The sequence below is a fragment of the Artibeus jamaicensis genome, unplaced genomic scaffold (assembly GCF_021234435.1).
Source record: "Artibeus jamaicensis isolate MK-2021 breed Jamaican fruit bat unplaced genomic scaffold, CSHL_Jam_final scaffold_1283, whole genome shotgun sequence".
NCBI lineage: Eukaryota > Metazoa > Chordata > Mammalia > Chiroptera > Phyllostomidae > Artibeus > Artibeus jamaicensis.
In genome coordinates, this window is record NW_026522028.1 from 13,865,237 (window position 1) to 13,889,153 (window position 23,917).

Genomic DNA, 23,917 nt, shown 5'->3' on the forward strand with positions numbered 1-23,917 from the left:
CCACCATTCCCACCCCTTTAGTTTATGACCATGTGTCTCAAGTTCTTTAGATTCTATATTTCCCATACTATTCTTGCCCTCCCCCCTATCTATTTTCTACCTACCATCTATGCTACTTATTTTCTGTACCTTCTCCCCCCTCCTCCTTCTCCCACTCCCCTGTTGCTAACCCCACATACAGCGTCACAAACCAGCGACCTGGGTGGCCCTGCTCTGGTGAACAATGAAGGCTCTGCTCCTCATATGTAACAGGCATGAACAGATTAAAACATGGCTCAAGAACAACTCAGAGCCCCAGAGCCCATAAATGGAAGCGATGAAGAAATAGCCAAACTTTCAGATGCGCAGTTCAAAACACTGGTGATCAGGATGCTCACAAAACTGGTTGATTTTAGTCACAAATTAGAGGAACATATGGAAGCTAAACTAATTGAAATGATGGGAAATACACAGGAAACTAATAGTAACAGAAAGGAAACTGGGACTCAAATCAAAGGAGTGGACCAGAAGGAGGAAAAAAATGATCAAACAGAAAAGGATGAAGAAACAAGAATTCAAAAAAAAATGAGGAGAGGCTTAGGAACCTTCAGGACATCTTTAAACATTCAAAATCATTTTTCTTGTCATTAGTCACCTCACTATCTTTGTCCTGTTCTTAAAATACCCTTATTCTCTGTCCAGCTTTATGATTTTTGCTCACTGGTTGTGGATATGGTTGTTGTTGCATTTCTTCAATTTTATTTCTAGATCTCTTTTTTTTGTATTTCAAATTTTACTGTTTCCCCTCTCCTACTCCATTTTGCTCTACTCATGCCCTGTTTTTTGTTTTAAAATTTCCACATCTTAGCCTGGTGTTCATTCCTCACTCTTAGTATTCCTTCTCCCTCTATCCTCTCAAAATCACTTTTCTTTCCTCTAGACATCTCTTAAGCTTTTATTTCTTTCTTGTTTCCCTCTTATTCCCATCCCACATATATCAATTTTTTTAAAAAAATTTAAAGATTTTGTTTATTTATTTTTAGGGAGAAGGGAAGGGAAGGAGAGAGGGAGAGAAACATCAATGTGTGGTTGCCTCTCACGTGCCCCCTACCTGGAATCTGGCCTGAAACCCAGACATGTGCCCTGATGGGGAATCAAACTGGCAACCCTTTGGTTCTCAGCCCACGCTCACTCCACTGAGCCACACCAGCCAGGGCCCACATATATCAATTTTTGATCATTTGTTGTTGATATTGTGTGGTGGATCTTTTCCTCAAATGTGGTTCATATTTTTCTCACTAAATATTTTTAAATTTTTGTTTAAACCTAATACTATATGCTTCCCTTCACTTACTCCATTCTGCCTTCTTCCCTCCCTTTTTTATTTATGATCTAAATTTTGTTTTCTTTCTTTCTTTGTCTTGTTTCTATTCTCTTCTCTTATTATTTCTCCTCTCTCTACCCTGTCAAAATAATTTTTCTTTCAGCCAGTCATCTCATGTTCTATTTTCCTTTCTTAAAATAGTCTTAATCTCTTTACACCTTTATTAATATTTGCTCATTTGCTGTTTATAGTGTGGTGGTGGGTGGGGGTTATTTTTGCAAGTGTGGGTTTATCTCCTGGGTTGTTGGGTTTGTCCTGGCAGCACCTTTACAATAGCATACAAGACATTGTGGGTGGAATGATCCTCAGATCAGCCAGCTGGAGGGAAGGACCCACCAAAGAATGACCCAACGACAACCAAAACCGAATTACAACCAGAGAGCCCACAAAAACAGCATAAAGGGCATCCCATGAGCATCAGTCTCAGATCGAGGAGACTGTACCATTGTGTTGTACACAGGTCTCCTACCACAGAATGTCACACCAAGAAGACGGAGAGTCAAAGCAGATCAATCTAATAGGCAGAAACAAATAAGAAGAGTCACATAAAAAGGGGAGAAAAAGAAACAACCCATAATCAAAAGAAAGGAGGTATCCCCCAAAAAGAGTGCTAAATGAAATTGAGGCAAGCAAACTATCAGACACTGAGTTCAAAATAATGGTTACAAGAATGCTCCAGGAGCTCATTGAGAACTACAAGGAACTCCTTGGAAGCTATAAGGAACTTACTGTGAATCACATGACATGAAAAAGGACACAGAAACTATCAGTAAGAGCCAGGAGGAAATAAAAAATACAATATATGAAGTAAAGAATACATTAGAAGGAGTTAAAAGCAGGCTGGATGAACCAGAGGATCAAATCAGTGAATTGGAAGGAAGAAAAAAAAATTCCTAGACAGAGCAAAAAAGTGAAAAAAGATGCAAAATAATGAAGAGGGTTTAAGGGAGCTGCAGGACAACATGAAACATAATAATACTTGTATAACAGGGATACCACAAGAAAAGAATCATGGGATAGAAAACCTGTTTGAAAAAGTAATGACAGAAAACTTCCCTAACTTGATGAGATAAAAAGTCATGCAAGTCCAGGAATCACAGAGGGTTCCAATTAAGAAGAACCCAAAGAGGCCCACTCCAGGACATATCATAATTAAAATGGCAAAATTCAAAAACAAAGACAGAATTTTAAAAGCAAGAAGGAAGAAAGAGCTGGTAATATAAAAGGAAGCTCCTATAAGGCTATCAGTTGGTTACTCAACAGAAACACTACAAGCCAGTAGGGAATGGCAAGAAGTATTCCAAGTGATGAAAAGCAAAGGCCTGCACCCTAGACTGGTCTACTCAGAAAAGCTCTCATTTAAAATTGAAGGCAAAGTAAGGAACTTTCCAGACAATAGAAGGCTTAAAGTATACACTTCCACCAAACCAGCAGTACAAGAGATTCTAAAGGGACTACTTTAAGACAATGAAGTGAAAGAGTGAGAGAGAGAGAGGAACACAGGTACAAAGGGGGAAAATGGCAATAGTAAGTACCTATCAATAATAACCTCACACTCAACATAATTCTTAAATGAGCAAAAACTAAAAGCTATTCCCTTAGGATCTGGAACAAGACAAGTGTGTCTGCTTTTACCACTTTTATTCAACATAGTACTAGAAGTTCTATCAAAGCAATCAGACAAGAAGAAGACAAAAAAGGCATTCAAATAAGAAAGAAGGAAGTAAAATTCTCACTATTTGCAGATGACATGATAGTGTATACAGAAAACCCTATAAGCTCCACCAAAAAACTATTCGATGTAATAAATTAAGTTGGCAAAATAGCTAAATGCAAAGTAAATATGCAGAAATTGAAGGCATTATTGAATACCAACAATGAAATATCAGAAACAGAAACGAGGAAAAATCCCATTTACTCTAACAAAAACAACAAGAACAATAAAGTACCTAACAACAAACTTAACCAAGGAGGTAAAAGACCTGTACATGGAAAACTACAGAACACTGACGAAAGAAATTAAGCAAGATACAAATAAATGGGACCATATACTGTTTCATGGGTTTGAGTACGACCAAGAGATAGCCAACCTATCAGATGCACAGTTCAAAGCTCTGGTGATCAGGATTCTCACAGAATTGGTTGACTTTGGCTGCAAATTATATTAAAAAAATGAAGGGTATGCTAAGTGAAATGAGGATGAAGGAAAATGCACAGGGAACCAATACTGATGGGAAGGAAGCTGGGACTCAAATCAATGGAGTGAACCAGAAGGAAGAAAAAAACAACCAAACAGAAAACAATGAAGAAACAAGAATTCGAAAAGATGAGGAGAGGTTGAGGAACCTCCGGGACATCTTTAAACATTCCAACATCCAAATTATAGGGGTACCAGAAGGGGAAGAGGAAGAGCAACAAGTGGAAAACTTATTTGAACAAATAATAAAGGAGAACTTCCCCAATCTGACAAAGGCAACAGACTTCCAGGAAATCCAGGAAGCTCAGAGAGTCCCAAAGAAGTTGGACCCAAGAAGGAACACACCAAGGCACATCATCATTACATTAGCCAAGATTAAAATGAAGGAGAGAATCCTAGAAGCAGCAAGAGAGAAGGAGAGAGTTACCTACAAAGGAGTTCCCATCAGACTGTCAGCTGATTTCTCAAAAGAGACCTTGCAGGTAAGAAGGGGCTGGAAAGAAGTATTCCAAGTCATGAAAGGCAAGAACCTACATCCAAGATTGCTCTATCCAGCAAAGCTTTCATTTAGAATGGAAGGGCAGATAAAGTGCTTCTCAGGTAAGGTCAAATTAAAAGAGTTCATTATCACCAGGCCCTTATTTCATGAAATGTTAAAGGGACTGACCTAAGAAAAAGAAGATAAAAAACATATATAGTAAAATGACAGCAAACTCACAGTTATTAACAACCACACCTAAAACAAAAACAGAAACAACCTAAGCAAATAACTAGAACAGGAACAGAACCACAGAAATGGAGATCACATGGAGGATTAGCAACAGGGGAGTGGGAAGAGGAGAGAGGGGGAAAGGTACAGAGAATAAACAGCATAGATGGTAGGTAGAAAATATACAGGGGGAGGGCAAGAATAGTATGGGAAATGTAGAAGCTAAAGAACTAATGGCACATGGACATGAACTAAAGGTGGGGAATGTGGGTGGGAGAGGGCATGCAGGGTGGAGGGGAATGAAGTGGGAAAATAGGACAACTGTAATAGCATAGTCAATAAAATAAGCAAACAACCAATAAACAAATGAGCAAAACAGAACCAAAGTCATGGAAACATGGAACAGACTGACAGTGACCAGAGGGAAGGGGGGAGGGATAATGGGGGAAAGAAGGGGAAGGGATTAGTCAAGGAACATGTATGAATAACTCATGGACATGGACAACAGGGTAGGGATTGACTATGGGAGCAGGGGGTAGCTGGAGCCGTGGAGAACAATGGGGTGAAAATTGGGACGACTGTAATAGAACAGCAACAAAATACAAAAAAAATTAAGTTACCTTGAATTTTGAAAAAAACAAATGAGGCAATTTCATTTTATGAAAGGCATTATAGTCAACCCCCCTAAAAGTGTGAAGCTAACAGACTTATGATCTTATAATGATGCTTCTAGAAGTTCATTTTAATTTTATATCTTCCAGTGAATATAATCTTTGTTTATTGGGCTATATGAATAGTTTCCCAATGAATTATTACATATTTGGTTTCTTTAGAACCATTTGTCTTTTACTGAGAAACTCCCAAACCAGTATCTTAAAACTCTTGGTAAATAGGAATACTTATCACTGATTGAATATGAAAGAGCTAATGAATTAACAGAAGGAAAGTTTGTCTGTTAATACCTGTTGCACGATTGTTGTCAATTCCAAGCAGAGCTGTATGACATTATTCCTTGTAACTGAATAGTCTGTGACAGCAGCAAATGGTGACCTATAAAGCAAAAACAAAAACTGTGATTAATAGGAATAATTTTTGATATGTTCTAAAAAGTACAATAACCTAAAATAAGATTTTTAGTAATATGAAATAAATTGTTTATAGTGATAAAATATTTAGGACATAGTTATAAATTGAGGGAGATTCTTGGAAAAAATTATATTCAAGAAACATGTTTGTTTTTTCATCAAATTTCTCTCTTTTTTTAGTTCTTAATATTTAGAATTTCTTTGGTACTTCTTACAAGGTCTCTTTACTACATCTAAAACAAATCAACCAAAAAAGGAGTATATTAGGCAAAAACAACATTTTAATTTACTTTCAAATGAAGTGAATATTTTGAGTATGGTATCTTTTTGAAATATTCACAATTAAGGGCTAGTAGTGATAACTAACACCTACTGAGGACTTACTATGTGCCAGTTACTATTCTAAATGCTTTACATGTACTAAATAATTTTCACAACAACTCTTGTAAGATAGGCACTATTGTTATTCCCATTTTACAGATGAGAACCCTGAGGTAGAAAAAGGGTTAAGTGACAAATAATACATGCTGAAGGTAGTATTCATACCCTGGAAGCCTGACTCCAGAGGTCACCACACATGTAGTTAAACAATAAGCTACTGCCTTGATGAACTCACGTAGATTTTATCTTGTACTAAACCAATTATATGTCACTTCACACTCTTTTAAGAACAAGTTGATACACAAATAATAAATGCATGCTGGTATAAGGCTATATTTTCAAGACTGTTATAGACAGCAGCAGTGTTTCCTAGCAAGTGTTTTGCCGCCAAATGAATTCACAATGGCTTTACATTACTCCTTATCCTCTCTCTTGTTCTGTGAATGCCAGTCAGGTTTTTGTGAGGCCAAAACTTACAGAATTTGAGAGGCCCTGTTTACAGAAAACAAACAAAATCACAAATATAAAAGAAGTTATGGAGGGAAAATGTTAGTCATATTACTGGAATCTTAATCTATTAATCTCTCTTTAGGCAATTTAATAGAAACACTTAAAATAGAACTCTTTTGTGGTTATGAACTGATTTTTTAAAGGATTTTATTTATTTTTAGAGAGAGGGGAAGGGAGGGAGAAAGAGAGGGAGAGAAACATTGATTTGTTGCCTCCCACACTTCCCCAACTGAGGACCTGGCCCACAACCCAGGCATGTGCCCTAACTGGGAATTGAACTGGTGACCTTTTGCTTTTGTGGGATGACACCCAACCAAGTGAGCCACACCAGTCAGGGCAACAACTGAATATAACACTCTTCTAGAAAACTCTACAACTCAAGCACCTCCCACTGTTACAAATGTCCATATAAGAGAGAGGTCCTTTATTGGTTATATACTTTTAAAACAGATTTTTTCATTTATATTTTTTAAATTTTTGGTCATTCTAATATCTATGAAGTGGCAAATCACCACAAATTTAATTCGAATTTCCCCAGTAGTTATATATATTTTCCATATAGATGTTATATATTTTCTATATCTAATAGTTATCAATATTCCTCTAACAAATTTCCATTCAATAATGATGGTGAACATCTTCATTTGCATATCTACTATGCATATACACTCTTTAGTGAAATATCTGCTCAAGCCCTATGCCCATTTTCTATTTGGATTCTTGGTAATTTTACTATTCAGTTTAGGGAGTTCTAAATATATTCTTTATGCAAGTCCTTCATGAAATAAGTGATCTATAGTATTCCTTCTCAGCCAATGACTTGGCTTTTGATCTTCTCAAAGAGGATCTTTAGGCAATCAAAGGTTTTTAATGAATTTATCCATAATTTCTTTTCTGGTGTTATATATAAGAAATCCTCACCTTAAGGTAAGTCAATTTTTCTTTTAACATTTTATAATTTTGTTTTATAAATTTAGATCTATGATTCATTTTAGTCATCTTTTATATAAGTTATGAGATTTGGGTCAAGGTTTACTTTTTTCCTAAGCCTGTCCAAGTGTTCCACCAGAATTTGTTGAAAGAATGTCCATTCTCCACTGAATTGCTTTTGCTCCTTTGTCAAAAATCAGCTAACCATACTTATAAAGGTATAGTTTTGAATTTTCTATGTGTCTATCCTGCTACCAATACCACAGTTTCGATTACTGAAGTTATATAATATGTAAAATCAGGTAAATTAATTTCTTTTCCTAACTATCCTAGTTCCTTTGCTTTTTAGTTTAAATTTTAGAATCAAATTGTATATAGCTATAAACAATCATGCTGGAATTTTTATGTGGATTTCTTTAAACCTATAGGGAGATTTGAGGAGAACTGGCATCTTTACTAAGCTGAGTCTTTTAATACATGAATACAGTATGCATCTCCACTTATTTAGGTCTTGTTTGATTTCATACATGTTTTATAGTTTTCATTTACAGATCCTTCAGAAATTTTGCTAAATTTATATGTAGGCATCTCATTATTTTTGGAGTTACTATAAATTATAGTATGCTTTTAATTTTGCTGTCCAATTTTTCATTGCTAGAATATAGGAATATCATTAATTTTTGTGTATAGACTTTGTATCCTACATTTTGCAAAATTTCCTTACTAGTTCTAAAAGACATCATATATATATATATATATATATATATATATATATATAATCTTAGAACTTTCTCTTTTTTGGTAATTCAGTTTTAATTTATTTTCATGATATTTTCTTTGTGGTCCAGATATATCAAAATGCAAACAAAATTAACTTTCCATTTTATATATATATATATATCAGGGACTAGCACTAAAATGTTTTTCAAACTGCAAATGAGTTACACAAATGAAATATCAAACGGAGATCCAGTTATCAAAACAAAAGCACTCAACATATTAAAAGTTCACAATTATTTGTTTAGAGTTCATAAAAAGTCAGCTTGATTTAAAGAACTATTGCAGAGATTTGAATAGATCGTTAATTTATAAAAATTAAAGAACTTGAAACAAATATTAAAAAGAAATGTATGCCTTTATTAGAATGGTGTTAGCATTTAAATAAGTGAAATTTGGTAATCAAATTACTTATTTTTTAATAAGAAATGACACTACAGAAGTGCAATACAGGTTCAACAGTTTTGTCTTTATTTTTCCTTTAAAGCAACAAACAGAAGGCGAGTAATCAGAAAGCACTACTAGGTATCAGTTCATTCAAGATACTAACTTCTTAGTCCCAAAAGCACTTGCAAAGAAAACCATTGGGACAGCACAGGGGGATGGAACTAATAACTGGAATCCCATGAGCATGTGTGTATGTCAGTATCTTAGAATTTGCTACATACAGACATACATTATCTGCAAGTAGGGAAAGATTTACTTTTTTCCTTTCCAATCTCTGTTTTTTATTTCTTTTTCTTGCCTACTACACCAAATACTACTTCCTACACATTATTACATAGTAAGAGTGAGAGTACACAGCCTAATCTTTTCCCCAATCTTGGGAGGAAAATGTTCAACCTTCCACAATGAAGTATAGTGTTAGCCATTGCTTTTTATACATGCTTTTTATCAGTTGAGGTATTACCACTTTATTTCTATGTTGCTGAGAATTTCTCTAATTGGGTATAGATTCCACCAAATGTTTTTTTACAATAATGAAAGGATCATATGATATTTGTTCACAAGCCCATTGATGTGGTGGAATATACTGATTTATTTCCAAGTGTTGAAGCAGCCTAGCATACCTGGAATAAATCCCACTTAATCTTTGTGAAAAATTCTATTTATATGCAGTTGAATATGATTTACCAATATTCTGTCAAAGATTTTAACATGTAAGTTCATTAGAAATAAACTTCCAGTCAAGATGGATGCATAGGTAGACATACTTCACCTCCTCACACAACCGTAAGAAGGAAAATTTCTTCTTTTTTATGGCCAAGTAGTATTCCATTGTGAAAATGTCCCATAGTTGTTTTATCCACTCATCTACTGATAGACACTTGGGCTGCTTCCCTATCTTGGCAATTGTAAATAATGCTGCAATGAATAGATTTCTGCTCCTTTATCATTATTATTTTCTCTCTTCTGCTTGCTTTGGGCTTATTTTGCTATTATTTTCTATTTTCTTTTTTTATATTTAGTTATTTTTCAAGTACAGTTTTTTGTCTATTTCTCCCATCCCAGCACCTCCCCATCCCGTGCTCCCCACTTCCCTCCCATCTCCACCCCCCCTAGCTCTCGTCCCTGTGTCCTTCCTATTTGTTCCTCCAAATCCCTCCCCCCTTCCCCCTTAAATTCCCTTCCCTCTCCCCTCTGGTCACTGTCCTCTTGTTCTCTATTTCAGTGTCTTGGTTTTTATTCTGCTTGCTTGTTCGTTTTGTTGTTTAGCTTCCTGTTAAAGGTGAAATCATATGGTAACATAAAATGGAGTAAAGATAGCCTCTTCAACAAATGGTGTTGGGAGAACTGGACAGCTACGTGCAAAAAAATGAAACTTGAGCACACACTTACACCATACACCAAAATAAATTCAAGGTGGATAAAAGACTTAAATATAAGCCATGACATTAGTAAAGTCCTAGAGGAGAACATTGGCAAGAAAATCTCAGATATTCCACGCAGCAACATTTTTATGGATATGTCCCCTAGAGCAAGGAATATAAAGGAAAGAATAAACAAATGGGGTCTCATCAAAATAAAAAGCTTCTGCATGGCTAAAGAAAACAGTATTAAATTAAAAAGACAACCAACTGAATGGGAAAATATATTTGCCAATGATACCTCAGACAAAGGTTTAATCTCCAAAATATACAAAGAACTTACATAACTCCACTCTAAGAAGACAGCCAACCCAATTAAAAAATGGGAAAAGGACTTGAACAGACACTTCTCCAAGGAGGACATACAGAATATCCAGAGACACATGAAGAGATGTTCAATATCGTTAGCTATCAGAGAGATGCAAATTAAAACCACAATGAGATACCACTTTACACCAGTCAGGATGGCTATCATAAACAAAGCAACAAACAACAAATGTTGGAGAGGTTGTGGAGAAAAGGGGTCCTTAGTTCACTGTTGGTGGGATTGCAGACTGGTATTTTCTATTTTCTTAAGTTTTATTTTGTTGTAAGAATACTTAACATGCGATTTACCCTCTTAACAAAATGTTAAGTGTACAAGGCAGTTCTGTTTACTATAGGTACACTCTACAACAGATCTCTAGAACACATTAATCTTGCTTAACTGAAACTTTATGCCAGTTGATCAGTGAATATTTTCTATTTTCTTGAGATGGAAGGTTAAATAATTAATTTGAGATTTTTTTCTGATATAAGTATTTTGTGCTATAAATTTCCTTTTCAGCACTGTTTTAGTTGTGTGCCACAAAAATTATTTGTTTTATTTTCATTCTGTTTAATGTACTTATTTTTATTTCCCTTTAGGCTTCCTTTTTTATCCATGGATTAAGAAGTATGTTATTTGAATTCTAGTTTCATTCCATTACCGTTAAAGAAGACTTCTGATTTTAATTCTTTTACATATATTGAAGTTTGTTTTATGATGCAGGTCTATCTTGGTGAATGTTCTATAGGCACTTGAAAAGAATTTGCATTCTGCTGTTGTTGGGTCAAATGCTCTAAAAATGTCAATTACAACATGTTGTTTGATGGTGTTGTTCATCAGTTCTAATTCTTACTGATTTTCTGTCTAGTAGTTTTACCATTTTTTGAGAAAGTGGAGATGAAGTAGCTAACTATGAATGTATATATGTCTCTTCTAGTTCAGTCAGTTGTTGTTTCATGTACTTGGAAGTTCTGTTGCTTGGTATATACAACTTATCAGCCATATTTTTTCCTCTTTGAGTTGTCATATAACTATCTAATACATTTTGGTGCTTTTTCTTTCAATTTAAATGTAATATTCACATAATACACATTGACCCTCAGCTTCTCATAATCTGTTTGTAAGTATTTTTCCTAGTTTGTCTTCGGTCTTATACTTTGTCATGTTTTTAAGTTTTATGTAGTCAAATTCAAATAGTGTATTTCTTTTATTTTAATCTTAATAAGTTGAATGTAGAAGTCACTTTTATTTATATTTTCTATGATTTTTCTTATGAATTTATGTTTCCAACTTAAGTAAATAATACACCTAAAATGATTTTAGTGATCAGGCAGTGTACTAACATTATTTATTTTCCAAAAGCTTAACTAAGTGCTACAGTACCACTTATTAAATTACCCTTTCTTTTTCTGGTGATTCTAACATTGCTTCTAAATGACTCTATATACCACAGTCTATTGTAAACAGTCTAATAATCTGCTTATTTCTATTCCAACACTCAGTATATTTTAATATGTATATACTAGTATCATTTTTATATATTACTAAAACAGAAGACATTATGAATTCAAATAAAGTTAATAATAAAAATATATGCAATTAATCTATGATGTTAGTTGAACAAAGTAACCCATTTAATTTTAAATAGGACCAGCTTGAAAAATCTATCTTAATGGAAATAAAGAACAAACTGATAGTAACCGGCGGGGGAAGGAGGATAATGGAAGAAAGAAGGGGATGGGTCAAGTCAAGGAACACGTATAAAGGACCCATGGACAAAGACAATGGTGAGGGGTGGGGATGATTGAATGTGGAAGGGGGGAATATAGGGCAGGGGAAAGTAATGGAAGAAAATGGGGACAACTGTAATTGAATAACATTTTAAAAAATCTACCTTGCTGGAAGATTTCTAAACCTGAATTGTAGAAATGGTTGCATACCTCTATCTAAATTTACTAAAACTCATTAAACTATATACTTGAAATGAGTATATTTTACAGAATGCAAATCAGGCTCCTATGAAACTATTTTTTAAATGATATACAATATAAGCACTTCTAAGAAAAATCATTAATTGGAAATATTACCCGAAGACCATTTTTTTGCTGTATTGAAGCATAAAAAACTCAATTTAATTAAGAATTTAAAAATGTTTCTGGCATTCATAGAAGGTTTGCATGTCTAGGTTTGAAATGGTAAAAGTCTGTTAGTAAAATCTAAAAACTTCATTCAAGAATGATGAAATGAAATACAGCATGAATTTTCCCATGAATACTTAAAAGATTCTCATTTGTTCTTCAAAATATACCAAAAGAAGAATACACTGATGATTGAATACCTATTGCAAACTGAATTCTAAAGCATATTTATCCACTTTCCTGACTGTTAATATTTCAAGTAGAACAAGCTTCTTACTCAACATTAAATGTCAAGAAGACTGGGAAAAATTAAAGCATGTACTAAGAAAACACTTGATTTTACCTTGTAGTTTTCATGTAAAGTTTTCATTTTAAAGACAAATCATACACAATCATGCAAGAACCATTCTTAGCCAACAGATATTATTTTTTAGTGTGGCAATTTTGGCTATATTTGTACATTTAAAAAGCTGACAGTGTTCCAATCTCTGTGAATTACCAAAGATGATCACTCAGTCATGACTTCATGATCATCTGTGAAATAAAGAAATAAATCTTTACAGAAGAACTGAACATAATCAGCTTTAAAAACGAAGCAAAATAAAGAGAGGAATTTATTCTTAACTGTAAGAAAAACTCAAGCTGGAGCTCAGGCTACTTACAAAAAGAATACAGTGACTTTAAGTAAAGAAAATTAAATTCCATTAGTAAATGAATTAATGATAAAACTATGGGACATTTATATAGCGGAATACTACTTGGCCATAAAAAAAGAGGATTTTATCCTTTGTGACAGTATGGATGGACCTGGAGAACATTATGCTAAGTGAAATAAGGCAGTCGGAGAAAGACAAATATCATATGATTTCACTTACATATGTAAAATCTAATGAACAAATTGAACTAATAAGCAAACTAGAGACAGACTCAAAGAGAACAGGATGACAACCAAGAGTGGGGAGGGGAGGGGTGGGATCAAGGAAAAAAGACTCGTGGGCATGGACAACAGAGTGGTGATTGTGGGGTTGAGGAAGGTTAAGAATAATATAAGAAATGGAGAAGCCAAAGAAGTTATATGTATGACCCATGGACATGAACTAAGAGGGGGGATGCTGTAAGGGGTACTGGGTAGAGCAGGATAAAAGGGAGAAAAAAGAATGGGACAACTGTAATAGCATAATCAATAAAACCCTTGATTCATCAATAAAAGGCTGTTACGGAAACTATCCTACTTAGTTCTTAAAAGTTAAGCAATTTTCTCAAATCACATTGATAATACAATGCTTATACCTCTTTCAGTGTAAAGGTTTATGGTCATATAAGAAATTATCCTTTGTACGCTTGCAAACAAAAGCATTACATTTATGGAAAGGTTACTGATGGTTAAGAAATACTAAGCAAATTAGAACCTAATAAGGAAAGATAAAATGTAAAGAAATTAAGAAAACTGGAAAGGCCTTATGGTTTCTCATCAATGCTTAACCTAAAGGGCAATTTGTAACTAGAGATGCCCAGTAAGAGCAGTGAGCATATGAGAGGAAATAAGACCCAACAACAATGAGCTGTAGTATCTAAGAAGGGATTAGTTCAATCATTGTCTTAGATAAGACAAAAGACTTCACAAAAATCTAATTTTTTTTTCTCAAAGGAAAATTTTTTTCTTTGGTACCTGTTAAAGAAGAAACAACAGACCAGAAATGGAGTCACTTGAGCTAAGTCCCATATCAACAAACCAGCAAATGGCGACTTCAGCCTCTCCCAGGAGTGAAATTTTAAACCAATTACCTGAAATTTTTCTGATCAACACTAGTGAGGTAATCTGTCAGATAAGACCCCTAAAGTCCCTGGACCCTGTGGGAAGGTGACCTTTTCTGAAATAATCCTTTTGTTTTTCATTTCCTCCCCAACTTCTGCCTATAGGGGTCTTTCATTTTGTACAGCTCCTCTGAAGTCCCTGCTGCTTGCTCAGTGGGATGCTGCCCAATTCATAAACTGTTCAATGAAAACAATTACATCTTCAAATTTATTTAGTTGAATTTCTTAACATGCCCTGACTTTTATGTCTTAAACACTTTAAAGGTTTTCAGCAATATAAAAAGATATCTCATTAATCCCTTCAAAATAGAATGGTATTGAAAGGTATTTCAGGAACAATCAGAATTAGGAGTTTATGCTAAAAGTAAGAGGAAAGGATAGACTTTCACTATAAATAGCAAAATAAACTTCTATAAATAATACTTTTGAACATCCTTAATGACGTTACTGTACAACATTATATATAAAGTGATCTGTAAACTTCCAAGTATAGACCAATTTGGCAAAGACATATAACACTGCAAGAAAGATAAAGGTGTAAAAAATAGCAAAATGCAGTTTAAAAATAGATAAGTAAACCATGCATTGGAAATAAACAGTAGACCTACCAACTGTGATTCATCTCTGAGGCGTTTCCTCTGGGCAAGTCTGCTGTTTTACTCAAGTTAATATTTTAAATTGGAGGAGAAAAGAAAATCTGTTGGACTTAGATTTTGTTTTTGTTAAGAAATGTAAGAAACTGGTATTTGAAAATAAATCTTATTTGAATGGAAGCTCCATGGAAATTGGAGTTTTACCAATTGTAAACATTTTCCCCTAGCATCCTACCTCTTAAGCCTTAAACATTCAAGTCTTTCAATGATATTAAAAGATATTTTATTGATTTTTTCAAAGTAGAATAAGAAATAAACTTTCTTTCTTTTAGATTTTATCTATTTAGTTTTAAAGAGAGGGGAAGGGAAGGAGAAAGAGAGGGAGAGAAACATCAATGTGTGGTTGCCTCTCAAGCATCCTCCACTGGGGATCTGGACCACAACCCAGGCATGTGCCCTGACTGGGAATCGGACCAGCAACCGTTTGGTTCACAGGCCTGTGCTCAATTTACTGAGCTACATCAGCCAGGGCAAGAAATAAACTTTCAATAAATAAAAATTCTACATAGGCCCTGGCTGCTGTAGCTCAGTGGATTGAGTGCAGGCCTGTGAACCAGAGGATCAGTTTGATTCCCAGTCAGGGCACATGCCTGGGTTGCAGGCCAGTTCCCAGCAGGGGACCCACGAGAGGCAACCATACATTGATATTTATCTCCTTCTCTCCTTCCCTTCACCTCTAAAGATACATAAATAAAATCTTTAAAAAAATTCTACATAGCAATTTGAATTATGAAGGACAAAACCAGAAAAATGGTACTCTGTAGAATTTGAAGAGAAATACCAAAATGCAAATAAATGCTTATATATGCTTCATTCCTAAGGATCACGTCCTCAAAATCCTTAAGAATTAGTCAGCATTCAATAGAAGATGTAGCATGAAAAAGGAACATGTTAAAGAAAAAATAAGAAGGACTTTGGTATCAGACAAAAATAGATTCAAATTATAATTTTCATACTAGATGAATGACTTTAGGCAAGTTACTTAAGATTTTATATATAAAATGGGGATAATGAAACCTGCTTTGTGAGATTTCAGTGAATTGACATACGTAAAGTATCCAGTTCAGTATCCACAGTTAAAGATTTTTGCATATTTTCTTTCCCTTTCTCCCCTTTTAAGTGACATAAAATAAAAATTGCAATAAAACCCTATCATACTGCTGTCCACACAAGTTCTCTCCAAAATGTAATAAACTTTTAATGCCAAAAACTTATCACTTTTTTAAAAATAAGCCAGTTGTTTTGCATTAAAATAACCATATTTAACTGACAGAATTATACCATATTATATAGCAAAAGAATAAACTAAGGTTATAGTCAATACTTGATTGCAGTGACCATTTTAAACACTCCATATTAAAGCAAATCTATACTGACAAACTAAAATATTAAGAATTTTTGGTGAACATCATGGCTATGGAACTTTACTTAAGTTCTAAGTTCTTCAAAAGCAAACAAATATAAAAAATAGACAAAACATATTCTTAACCTCGTATGAAGAGAGCATAAAGATAGATTAATTCTGTTCTAGAACTTAAAATAAAACATGTCCTGGATAGTGTGGCTGAGTGCACTGAGCATTGGCTTGTGAACCAAAGGGTCGCCAGTTCAATTCTCATTCAGGGCACATTCCTGCATTGCAGGCCAGGTCCCCATTATGGGGTATGTGAAAGGCAACCACACATTGATGTTTCTCTCCCTTTCTTTCTTTCTCCCTTCCCCTCTGTCTAAAATAAATAAATACAATCTTTAAAAACAACAAAAAATTAACTAAATTCATCTAGAGAAGGGTAAGGGACAAATTATGATTCTGCAAGTCATTAACTAGCTAGTTTTATTAGTGTTTATCCTTTGAGTTTACATAAAGGGAATTAAATTGTATATATGCCTTTTATATAGCTGTTGTGAACAAAGTCAATGAATTATAGAATATTAGTGCTTAGAAGAGAACTTCAAATTCTGTAGATCTTATATCCTTAATCTAAAAAAATAAAAATAAAAACAAAGGTTAAGTTCAAGGTTACCCAGGGCTTGAGGCAGAGATGAAACTCAACCCTTTATCAACTCACTGCTCTTTATATTACTTAAATACATCCCTGCAGGATGTTTTTCAGCAGGAATTCATACTAATGGTTATGGGGAACACTGCTTTTTTGGCTTTTATAACATCGATGAATGTGTTATGTTTACTGTGTAGTTTGTAGGACACAATGAAACAGGATGGCATGTGGAGTATTGTCTTGTTCATTTGCTGCTACCTAAAAACATTTTTTTCATTGAAAGGATTACAAATTTAGGTTAAATACATACTAAAAATTGGTACTGGAACATACTAACAATTGCTAATGAAAGTCTGAGCTGTGTGTCAGGAAAACGAACAGCCTGAACATCTCACCTGGCACAGTTATAGATAAAATTGTACTACATTTAAATTGATCTTGAGACCCTCTGAAATGTATATTGGCCAAAGAGCAGTTAAGAAAATTGTACAAGTCATGGCAAGAGGAGGAAACCAAGTCAAGCTCCCAAATATAGAAGTAGCACTCATCATTTGCCTCTGATCTGTTCTATTACCTCTAAAACATTAAGAATCTATGAAAAGGGGAAGTTAATATGATTCAAAAATCTCCTGAATAACAAAGCATCTCACAGAAAAATTTCTTCAAAGAGGAGTTCCCACTTACCTTTAACTTACAACGAATTCATATATTCTAGAATTCATGTTTAAGTAAAAACACTAAACTGATGCTGGTAAAGTCCCACACTTTCAGTTCTTACCCTAATTATTCTCAAAGCAGCATTTGACCCTACTGATCACTTCCTTTTTCCCCCTAAAACTCTTTGCTGACATCTTAAATGTCCCTTTATACACATACACACATAGAAATTATGTGAGGTGATGAATGTTTTAACTAATCTTATTGTGGTAATCATTTTGCAAATCAAATGTGTATCAAAATATTACATTGAACACCTTAAACCTACACAATGTTATCTGTGAATTTTATCTAAATAAAATTGAAAAACTAAATAAACACTGAAATCTTATATATAAACAAAATAAATGAACAAAGGAACAAACAGAAACCCTTTTACTGCCTTTGCTTCCCTGAAACCACTCTCAACTGGTTCTCTCCTGCCTCTCTAGTTATGTCTTGTTATTTTCTTCCATACCTGAACTTCTAATCATCCTTCAGTTGTGGGTGTCCAGAGAGCTCATTCCTCATCTTAGCTCTCTTAATTCACTAAAAAACATTTATTGAGCACCCACTATAGGAACTCTTCTGAATAACTGAGATATCACTGAACGAAACAGATGAAAATCCCTACTGTGTTCAAGTATACATAACATAAAGAATAGTCAGACAAAAACATTAAAAATAATACATAAGTAAATTATGTAGTGTGTTAAAAGGATTTAAGTGTTGCAGAAAATAAATAATATAGAGTAAGAAGAATCTATAACTCTCCTTAGACCACCAAATTGATATAACTATGACTTTAACAATTACCTATATTTTAACTATCCCCAAATTTCTATCAACCATATATCTATTATGAGCAGCAATACTATAAAGATTTTCTCCCTTTAATATTCTCCAGCCATCACAATTTATAATGCCTGACACTCAACTCAATACTTGTCTTCCACCATAACCTGTTTCTCTTATCTTGATAGTAGCACTACCATCCACTGGTTCAGCCAAGTCAGATACCTTTTATTTAATATCTCCTTTTTGGTCTCTAGATCTTACTTGTCAACAACTCTTATTTATCTATACAAATATCTCCAATATTCTTCCATCCTCACTGTGGCTTCTCTAATTAATTACAAATCTCAATAAATAGCAGTGGAGAGGATCAATTCTACCTATAGTCAGATGTCTGGATTTAATCCTGGCTCCACCACTTACTTGCCATTTGGTTTTGAACTTAACCTCTGTAAGTGCTAGTTTTCCTGCCCTTAAAAAAAGACAACCCTTCTGTGGTTATTTTATTGAGTGTGGCTGGAGGTATTAACATCAGAATCACCAACAGTAGCAGCAGCATGAATCGTTTCTAAAACACTCTCTTATGTGGTTTTCCTTTTTCTAACCTTACTCTTCTCAAATCTTTCCCAGCACTGCAGACCAAGTGATATTCAAAATTCACAGATCTGAACACGATGACCCTAAATAGTTCTCCATTGCCTTCAGCATTAAGTCCAAATTCCTTAGCATGACAAAGAATTTTTTCTTTTTTTTCCATCTTCATCTTTCCTTTTAAAAACTTAAACTATTAAAAGCATTATTATACAAAAGTTAGCTTGGAGCTGAAGTTTTCTGTGAAAGATCTTCAGAATATAAAGTTCAGCTTTCTTTTTTCAATTTCCAAAAAGTCTCAGTTGAGGATTTTTAAGTTATCACAAGGTTGTCTTTTTTGCCAACAAGTATGTATTTCATTTTTATGGTCAAAATACTAAGTGGCATTTGATTTAATTTTTCACTGTGATGTGATATAACACAAAATAAGCATTTTGAGAACCTTTGCCTTCTATTGGAAGGCAAACAAATGATTTAAATTATTTCTTCAGGTTTTTGTCACATTTCATCTTCCTATGAAACAAACATAAAATACCCACTGATTGACTTCATGGATTGCTATGTGTGTGTTTGCATGTATTTTTGTATGTGTCTCTACCTGTCCAATCCTTTTACAAGAAAACATGAAATAATGTCATATTAAAAGTAGTATTCAAGAAGAATTACTTATAAAACATTGGCAAGATTTTACCTGTCCAACCAGGCAAGAAGACTCTTAGCTGCTCCAATCAGATCCACAACTGAAGTCAGAAAATCATTTGGCAATTTTCGACTGGTTCTCCCATCATAATGGCCACTCCTTCTCCTCCCTGTTATAAAATTTTGTAGATTTTTGGCAGATGCATTCAACTTGTGAGAAAGGGTTTTTAGATTTTCTGTTTCCAAGCCATAATTCTGAATTGTAAAAAAGAGAGAACAATATACTTAAAGTCAATATTTCATTCATTCATTAAAATATTTACTAAGTACTTTAGTATGTATAGGCAATCGAACTAGTCTTAAAAGTCACAAATGAATTAAAGTGGGATTCCTGGCCTACCATAACCCACAGTCAAATGAGGATTTGTGAAAATGCCAGAGAAATTACAATATAGTGTGTTAAGTATTAATATGAACATGGAAAGATGAGGGCATTATATCTTGAAATTATATCACCTAAGACAGAAAGATTATAGGGATTCATAAGTTTTTTTAACCCAAACCTAAGTTCATTTATTTGTGAAATTCATTATTGTCGACAATTATTTTTAAGTATCTATTAGCATGTGCATAGTCATGACTGCAGGTACTAGGAAAAATTCTGCTTCCTCAAACAACGCAACAAAAAAAGAAGCAAGAGATAGACTGTAATATACTTTTTTCCATGTCCTCTCTATAATGACTCACAGAGTTTCTTTTATAATATGGTTCCAGGAAATATTCTGCTTCCTTAGGCAAACCAATATACTTTCTCCTTTTTATAATACAAATTATGAAATTAAATTTATTTTTATTTTAGTCCTGGTTGCATTAGCTCACAGTCAAATGTGAAATACATCTAAGGTAACCATATTGACTTTTTGGTATGTGTATTTGTTTTCTTTTTCCCTTAGTCTTGCTTTTAAATTTCTAATAATGTTTATTATTTTACCCAAAATATTTTGTCTACCATTGTTTCAGAAAGGGTTATAAGAATAAATGCAAATAAGCTTTTCTGTTATATTCATTATCAAAATATTATAGGATTCCTTCAAGCAAACTGTAGGAAAAGATTTTTTAAGTTACAATTAAATTTTAAAACAGCTAATTATAAGTTGTAAAACACCTCTAAGAAAGAATGATTAACCTGATCAAAGGATGACCTTGGTGAAACTATTTAGCAATATATACGTTACTGTACTGTAAAATTAAAAGTATTATCACTTCATAGAAAATTGTAAGACCCAAAGAATATTAAATAGCCTCTCGGGCACAAACAAATGCTAAGTGTGATTTACCCTCCTTTTATAGTTGAGGACATTGAGGCACAGAAGGTTTTCTTGTTTGCTTAAAGAGCTCAGAGCTTAGAGCTCAGTTCAGAATGGGACAAGTCACCAGGCTGCCTGGTGACAACAAAGGAAGCAAAATGGATGATAAAATATTGAGGGAGTGAAAAGGGAGGCAAATAACACATGAATTTAGCTATATTATTAAGCCAACAACCATTTGGTATCTAGTTTACATATAATTTAGGTTAATGCTTTTCTATAGTAATTTAAGAAAAAAAGAGCACGTGGAGGAGATAAAAGAAAGAACTAGAGAGGGTGTAGAAGCCTAATTATTAAATACCCTATTATGTTAATTAAGTATGTTACCATTAAAGATTTAATAGTGATAAAAGTCTAATTATTCTTGCTGAGAATTTATATTTTTTTATTAAAAGAACACTCTTTTTTTTGGAGCCACGGATTTGTTTTTTAAATCATAGTATATTAAATTTTCACTACTTAATTTAAATTGCAATATTCTTCCCTCAAGTTAAAACATTAGGCTTATGCAAATAAAACAACATTCTACTCAACTTCTGTTGCATCTGAGCATGGATTATCTGTGAAACCTTGGAGAGATTTTATTTTCTGCAGTTTGTCACTATATTAAAAAGAAAATCCTTTTATAAATTTATAAAAGATTCTAATGACTAGACAAAACAATTTGTAGTTATATCAAGTAGATGTAAATATGACCTCTGTCCATAAAAAGCCCAGCTATTATTAATATAATGAGAATGATTTGCCTGACATTGATATAACCTGGCAACCAAGAAGAGTGGACTGGAATGTGTATGCATGAACAATGACAACTTCACTGTACTAGTCAGTGGGGGTGGTAGGCATCAATGAGTGAGCATGTGACTAGACAGAACAATTTGTAGTTTTATCAATTAAATGTAGTATATCTGAAGTCTGTAAAAATATTTTCAGAATTTTTTTCTTGTGTTAAAGTATTTTCCCTGAAGTATAGCAGTGTTTGCCCTTTTCATTTTTGTGTATTAATGAATTTAATGAGGAAATGTTTTTTATTTTTTAATTTAATTATTGTTCAAGTACAGTTTTTTGTCTTTTACTCCCACCCCAGCCCACCCCCACAGTGCTCCCCACCTCCCTCCCATTTCCACCCCTGCTAGTTTTTGTCCATGTGTCCTTCACACTTGTTCCTATGAGTCCTTTCTCTTTTCGCCTGAAATTCCCTCCCCTCTCTCCTCTGGTCACTGTCAGCCTGTTCCATATGTCAGTGTTTTTGGTTATATCTTGCTTGCTTATTTGTTTTGTTGTTTAGCTTCCTGTTAAAGGTGAGATCATATGGTATTTGTCTTTGATTGCCTGGCTTATTTCACTCAGCATAATGCTTTCCAGTTCCATCCATGCTGTTGCAAAGGACAGGAGCTCCTTCTTTCTTTCTGCTGCATAGAATTCCATTGTGTATATGAACCATAATTTTTTGATCCTTTCATTTACTGACGGGCACCTAGGTTGCTTCCAGCTCTTGGCTATTGTAAATTGTGCTGCTATGAGCATTGGGATGCATAGGTTCTTTTGGATTGGTATTTTAGGGTTCTTAGGATACAGTCCCAGCACTGGAATTGCTGGGTCATAAGGCAGGTCCATTTTTAGTTTTCTTAGAAAATTCCATACTTTTTTCCATAGTGGTTGTACCAGTCTGCAATCCCGCCAACAGTGAACTAGGGTCCCCTTTTCCCCACAACCTCTCCAACATTTGTTGTTTGTTGCTTTGTTTATGATGGCCATTTTGACCACTGTAAAGTGGTATCTCATTGTGGTTTTAATTTGCATCTCTCTAGGAAATGTTTATTTATAATCAAATTATAATAATTTTTTAGAGAAGCTCAAATTATAATTGGTTATTAGAGAGGAATCTAATCATTCAACCAGGTAATTGTTTCCCCCTGTAGCCACACCCTCCATAAAAGATTAATTTTTTGATAGGTTATATATATCTATCTATGTAAGCATCTCAAATATTTTACTATAAAATATAAAATAATTTTATAGCAATAATATAGGTTTTCTTATAAATAAAAATCTAAAGGCAAACTAGAAAATACTTTGAAGCCTCTCGAACTTAAAATAATACTAAAACTATTTTTAATGTAACTCAAGAATTAGGAACTAGAAAAATCTCCTGGACAAAACCTGGAAGGGTACCCTGAGAAGGCCTCCAAACTTGGGAACCTACTGAAAAAAATATCCTATGTGGAGTATAGGTAGGAAATGAAGAAGACATGAATATGGAGGCAAGAAGAGACAAAAGATATGTAGTAGTACTTCCAGCCAAGATGGAGGCGTAGGTAGACATACGGTGCCTCCTCGCACAACCAAAATAAGGATAATAACAATTTAGAAACAAAATAACAACCAGAACTGACAGAAAATTGAACTATATGGAAGCGGGACAACCAAGGAGTTAAAACAGATACATTCATCCAGACGAGTAGGTGGGGTGGAGTCAGGCAGCTGAGGGGAGAGGGATTGTGGTACAAAAGCAACGGCACCAGGCACGCAAGGCACCCCGGCATGCAAGACGGTAGTGGGTGGACCCTGGGCACACAGGCGGCAGCTGCCAGACCCCAGGTGCAGGGTGGCAATGGGAAGACCCAGCGAGGCGGCAATTATGAAGCAAGGCACTGCATGCGAGGTGGCTGACTGACTGGGCAGTCCCACATTTGCCCACAGATAGACCAAGCGAAACTGGGGAGCGAGCCAGACCGTGCAACCCAAGGTCTCAGTGCGGGGAAATAAAGCCTCAAAACACCAATAAAGAACACCTGTGGGGATTGAGGCTCAGGGACATACTACCAGCCTCACAGGAGAGTTCATTGGAGAGAACCACAGGGTCCTAGAATGTACTCAAGTCCACCCACATGGGAATCAGCACCAAAAGGGCTCAGTTTGCTTGAGGGAAGCGGCAAAAGGAACTGAAACCTGATAAAGAGCTGAGCAAGCACTATTGTCCCCTCTTGGACCCCACCCCCACATATAGCATCACAACCCAGCGATTTGGGTTGCCCCATTCCGGTGGGCACCTAAGTCTCTGCCCCTCATACATAACAGGTGTGACAACACACA

The 23,917-nt window shown here is 34.5% G+C and overlaps 1 protein-coding gene across 4 annotated transcripts in view; it reads right to left on the reverse strand.

Annotated features, from left to right (window-relative positions):
* The window catches only part of CNKSR2 (connector enhancer of kinase suppressor of Ras 2), a 313,411-nt gene that overhangs the window by 227,471 nt on the left and 62,023 nt on the right, over window positions 1-23,917 (reverse strand). For all 4 annotated transcript variants that reach the window (XM_037129263.2, XM_037129190.2, XM_037129132.2 and 1 more), the window contains exons 3-4: window positions 19,507-19,709; window positions 5,232-5,319 (exon numbers count right to left, since the gene is read on the reverse strand). In XM_037129263.2, the coding sequence (XP_036985158.2) occupies window positions 5,232-5,319; window positions 19,507-19,709 (291 nt within the window). The remainder of the gene's footprint in view (window positions 1-5,231; window positions 5,320-19,506; window positions 19,710-23,917) is intronic.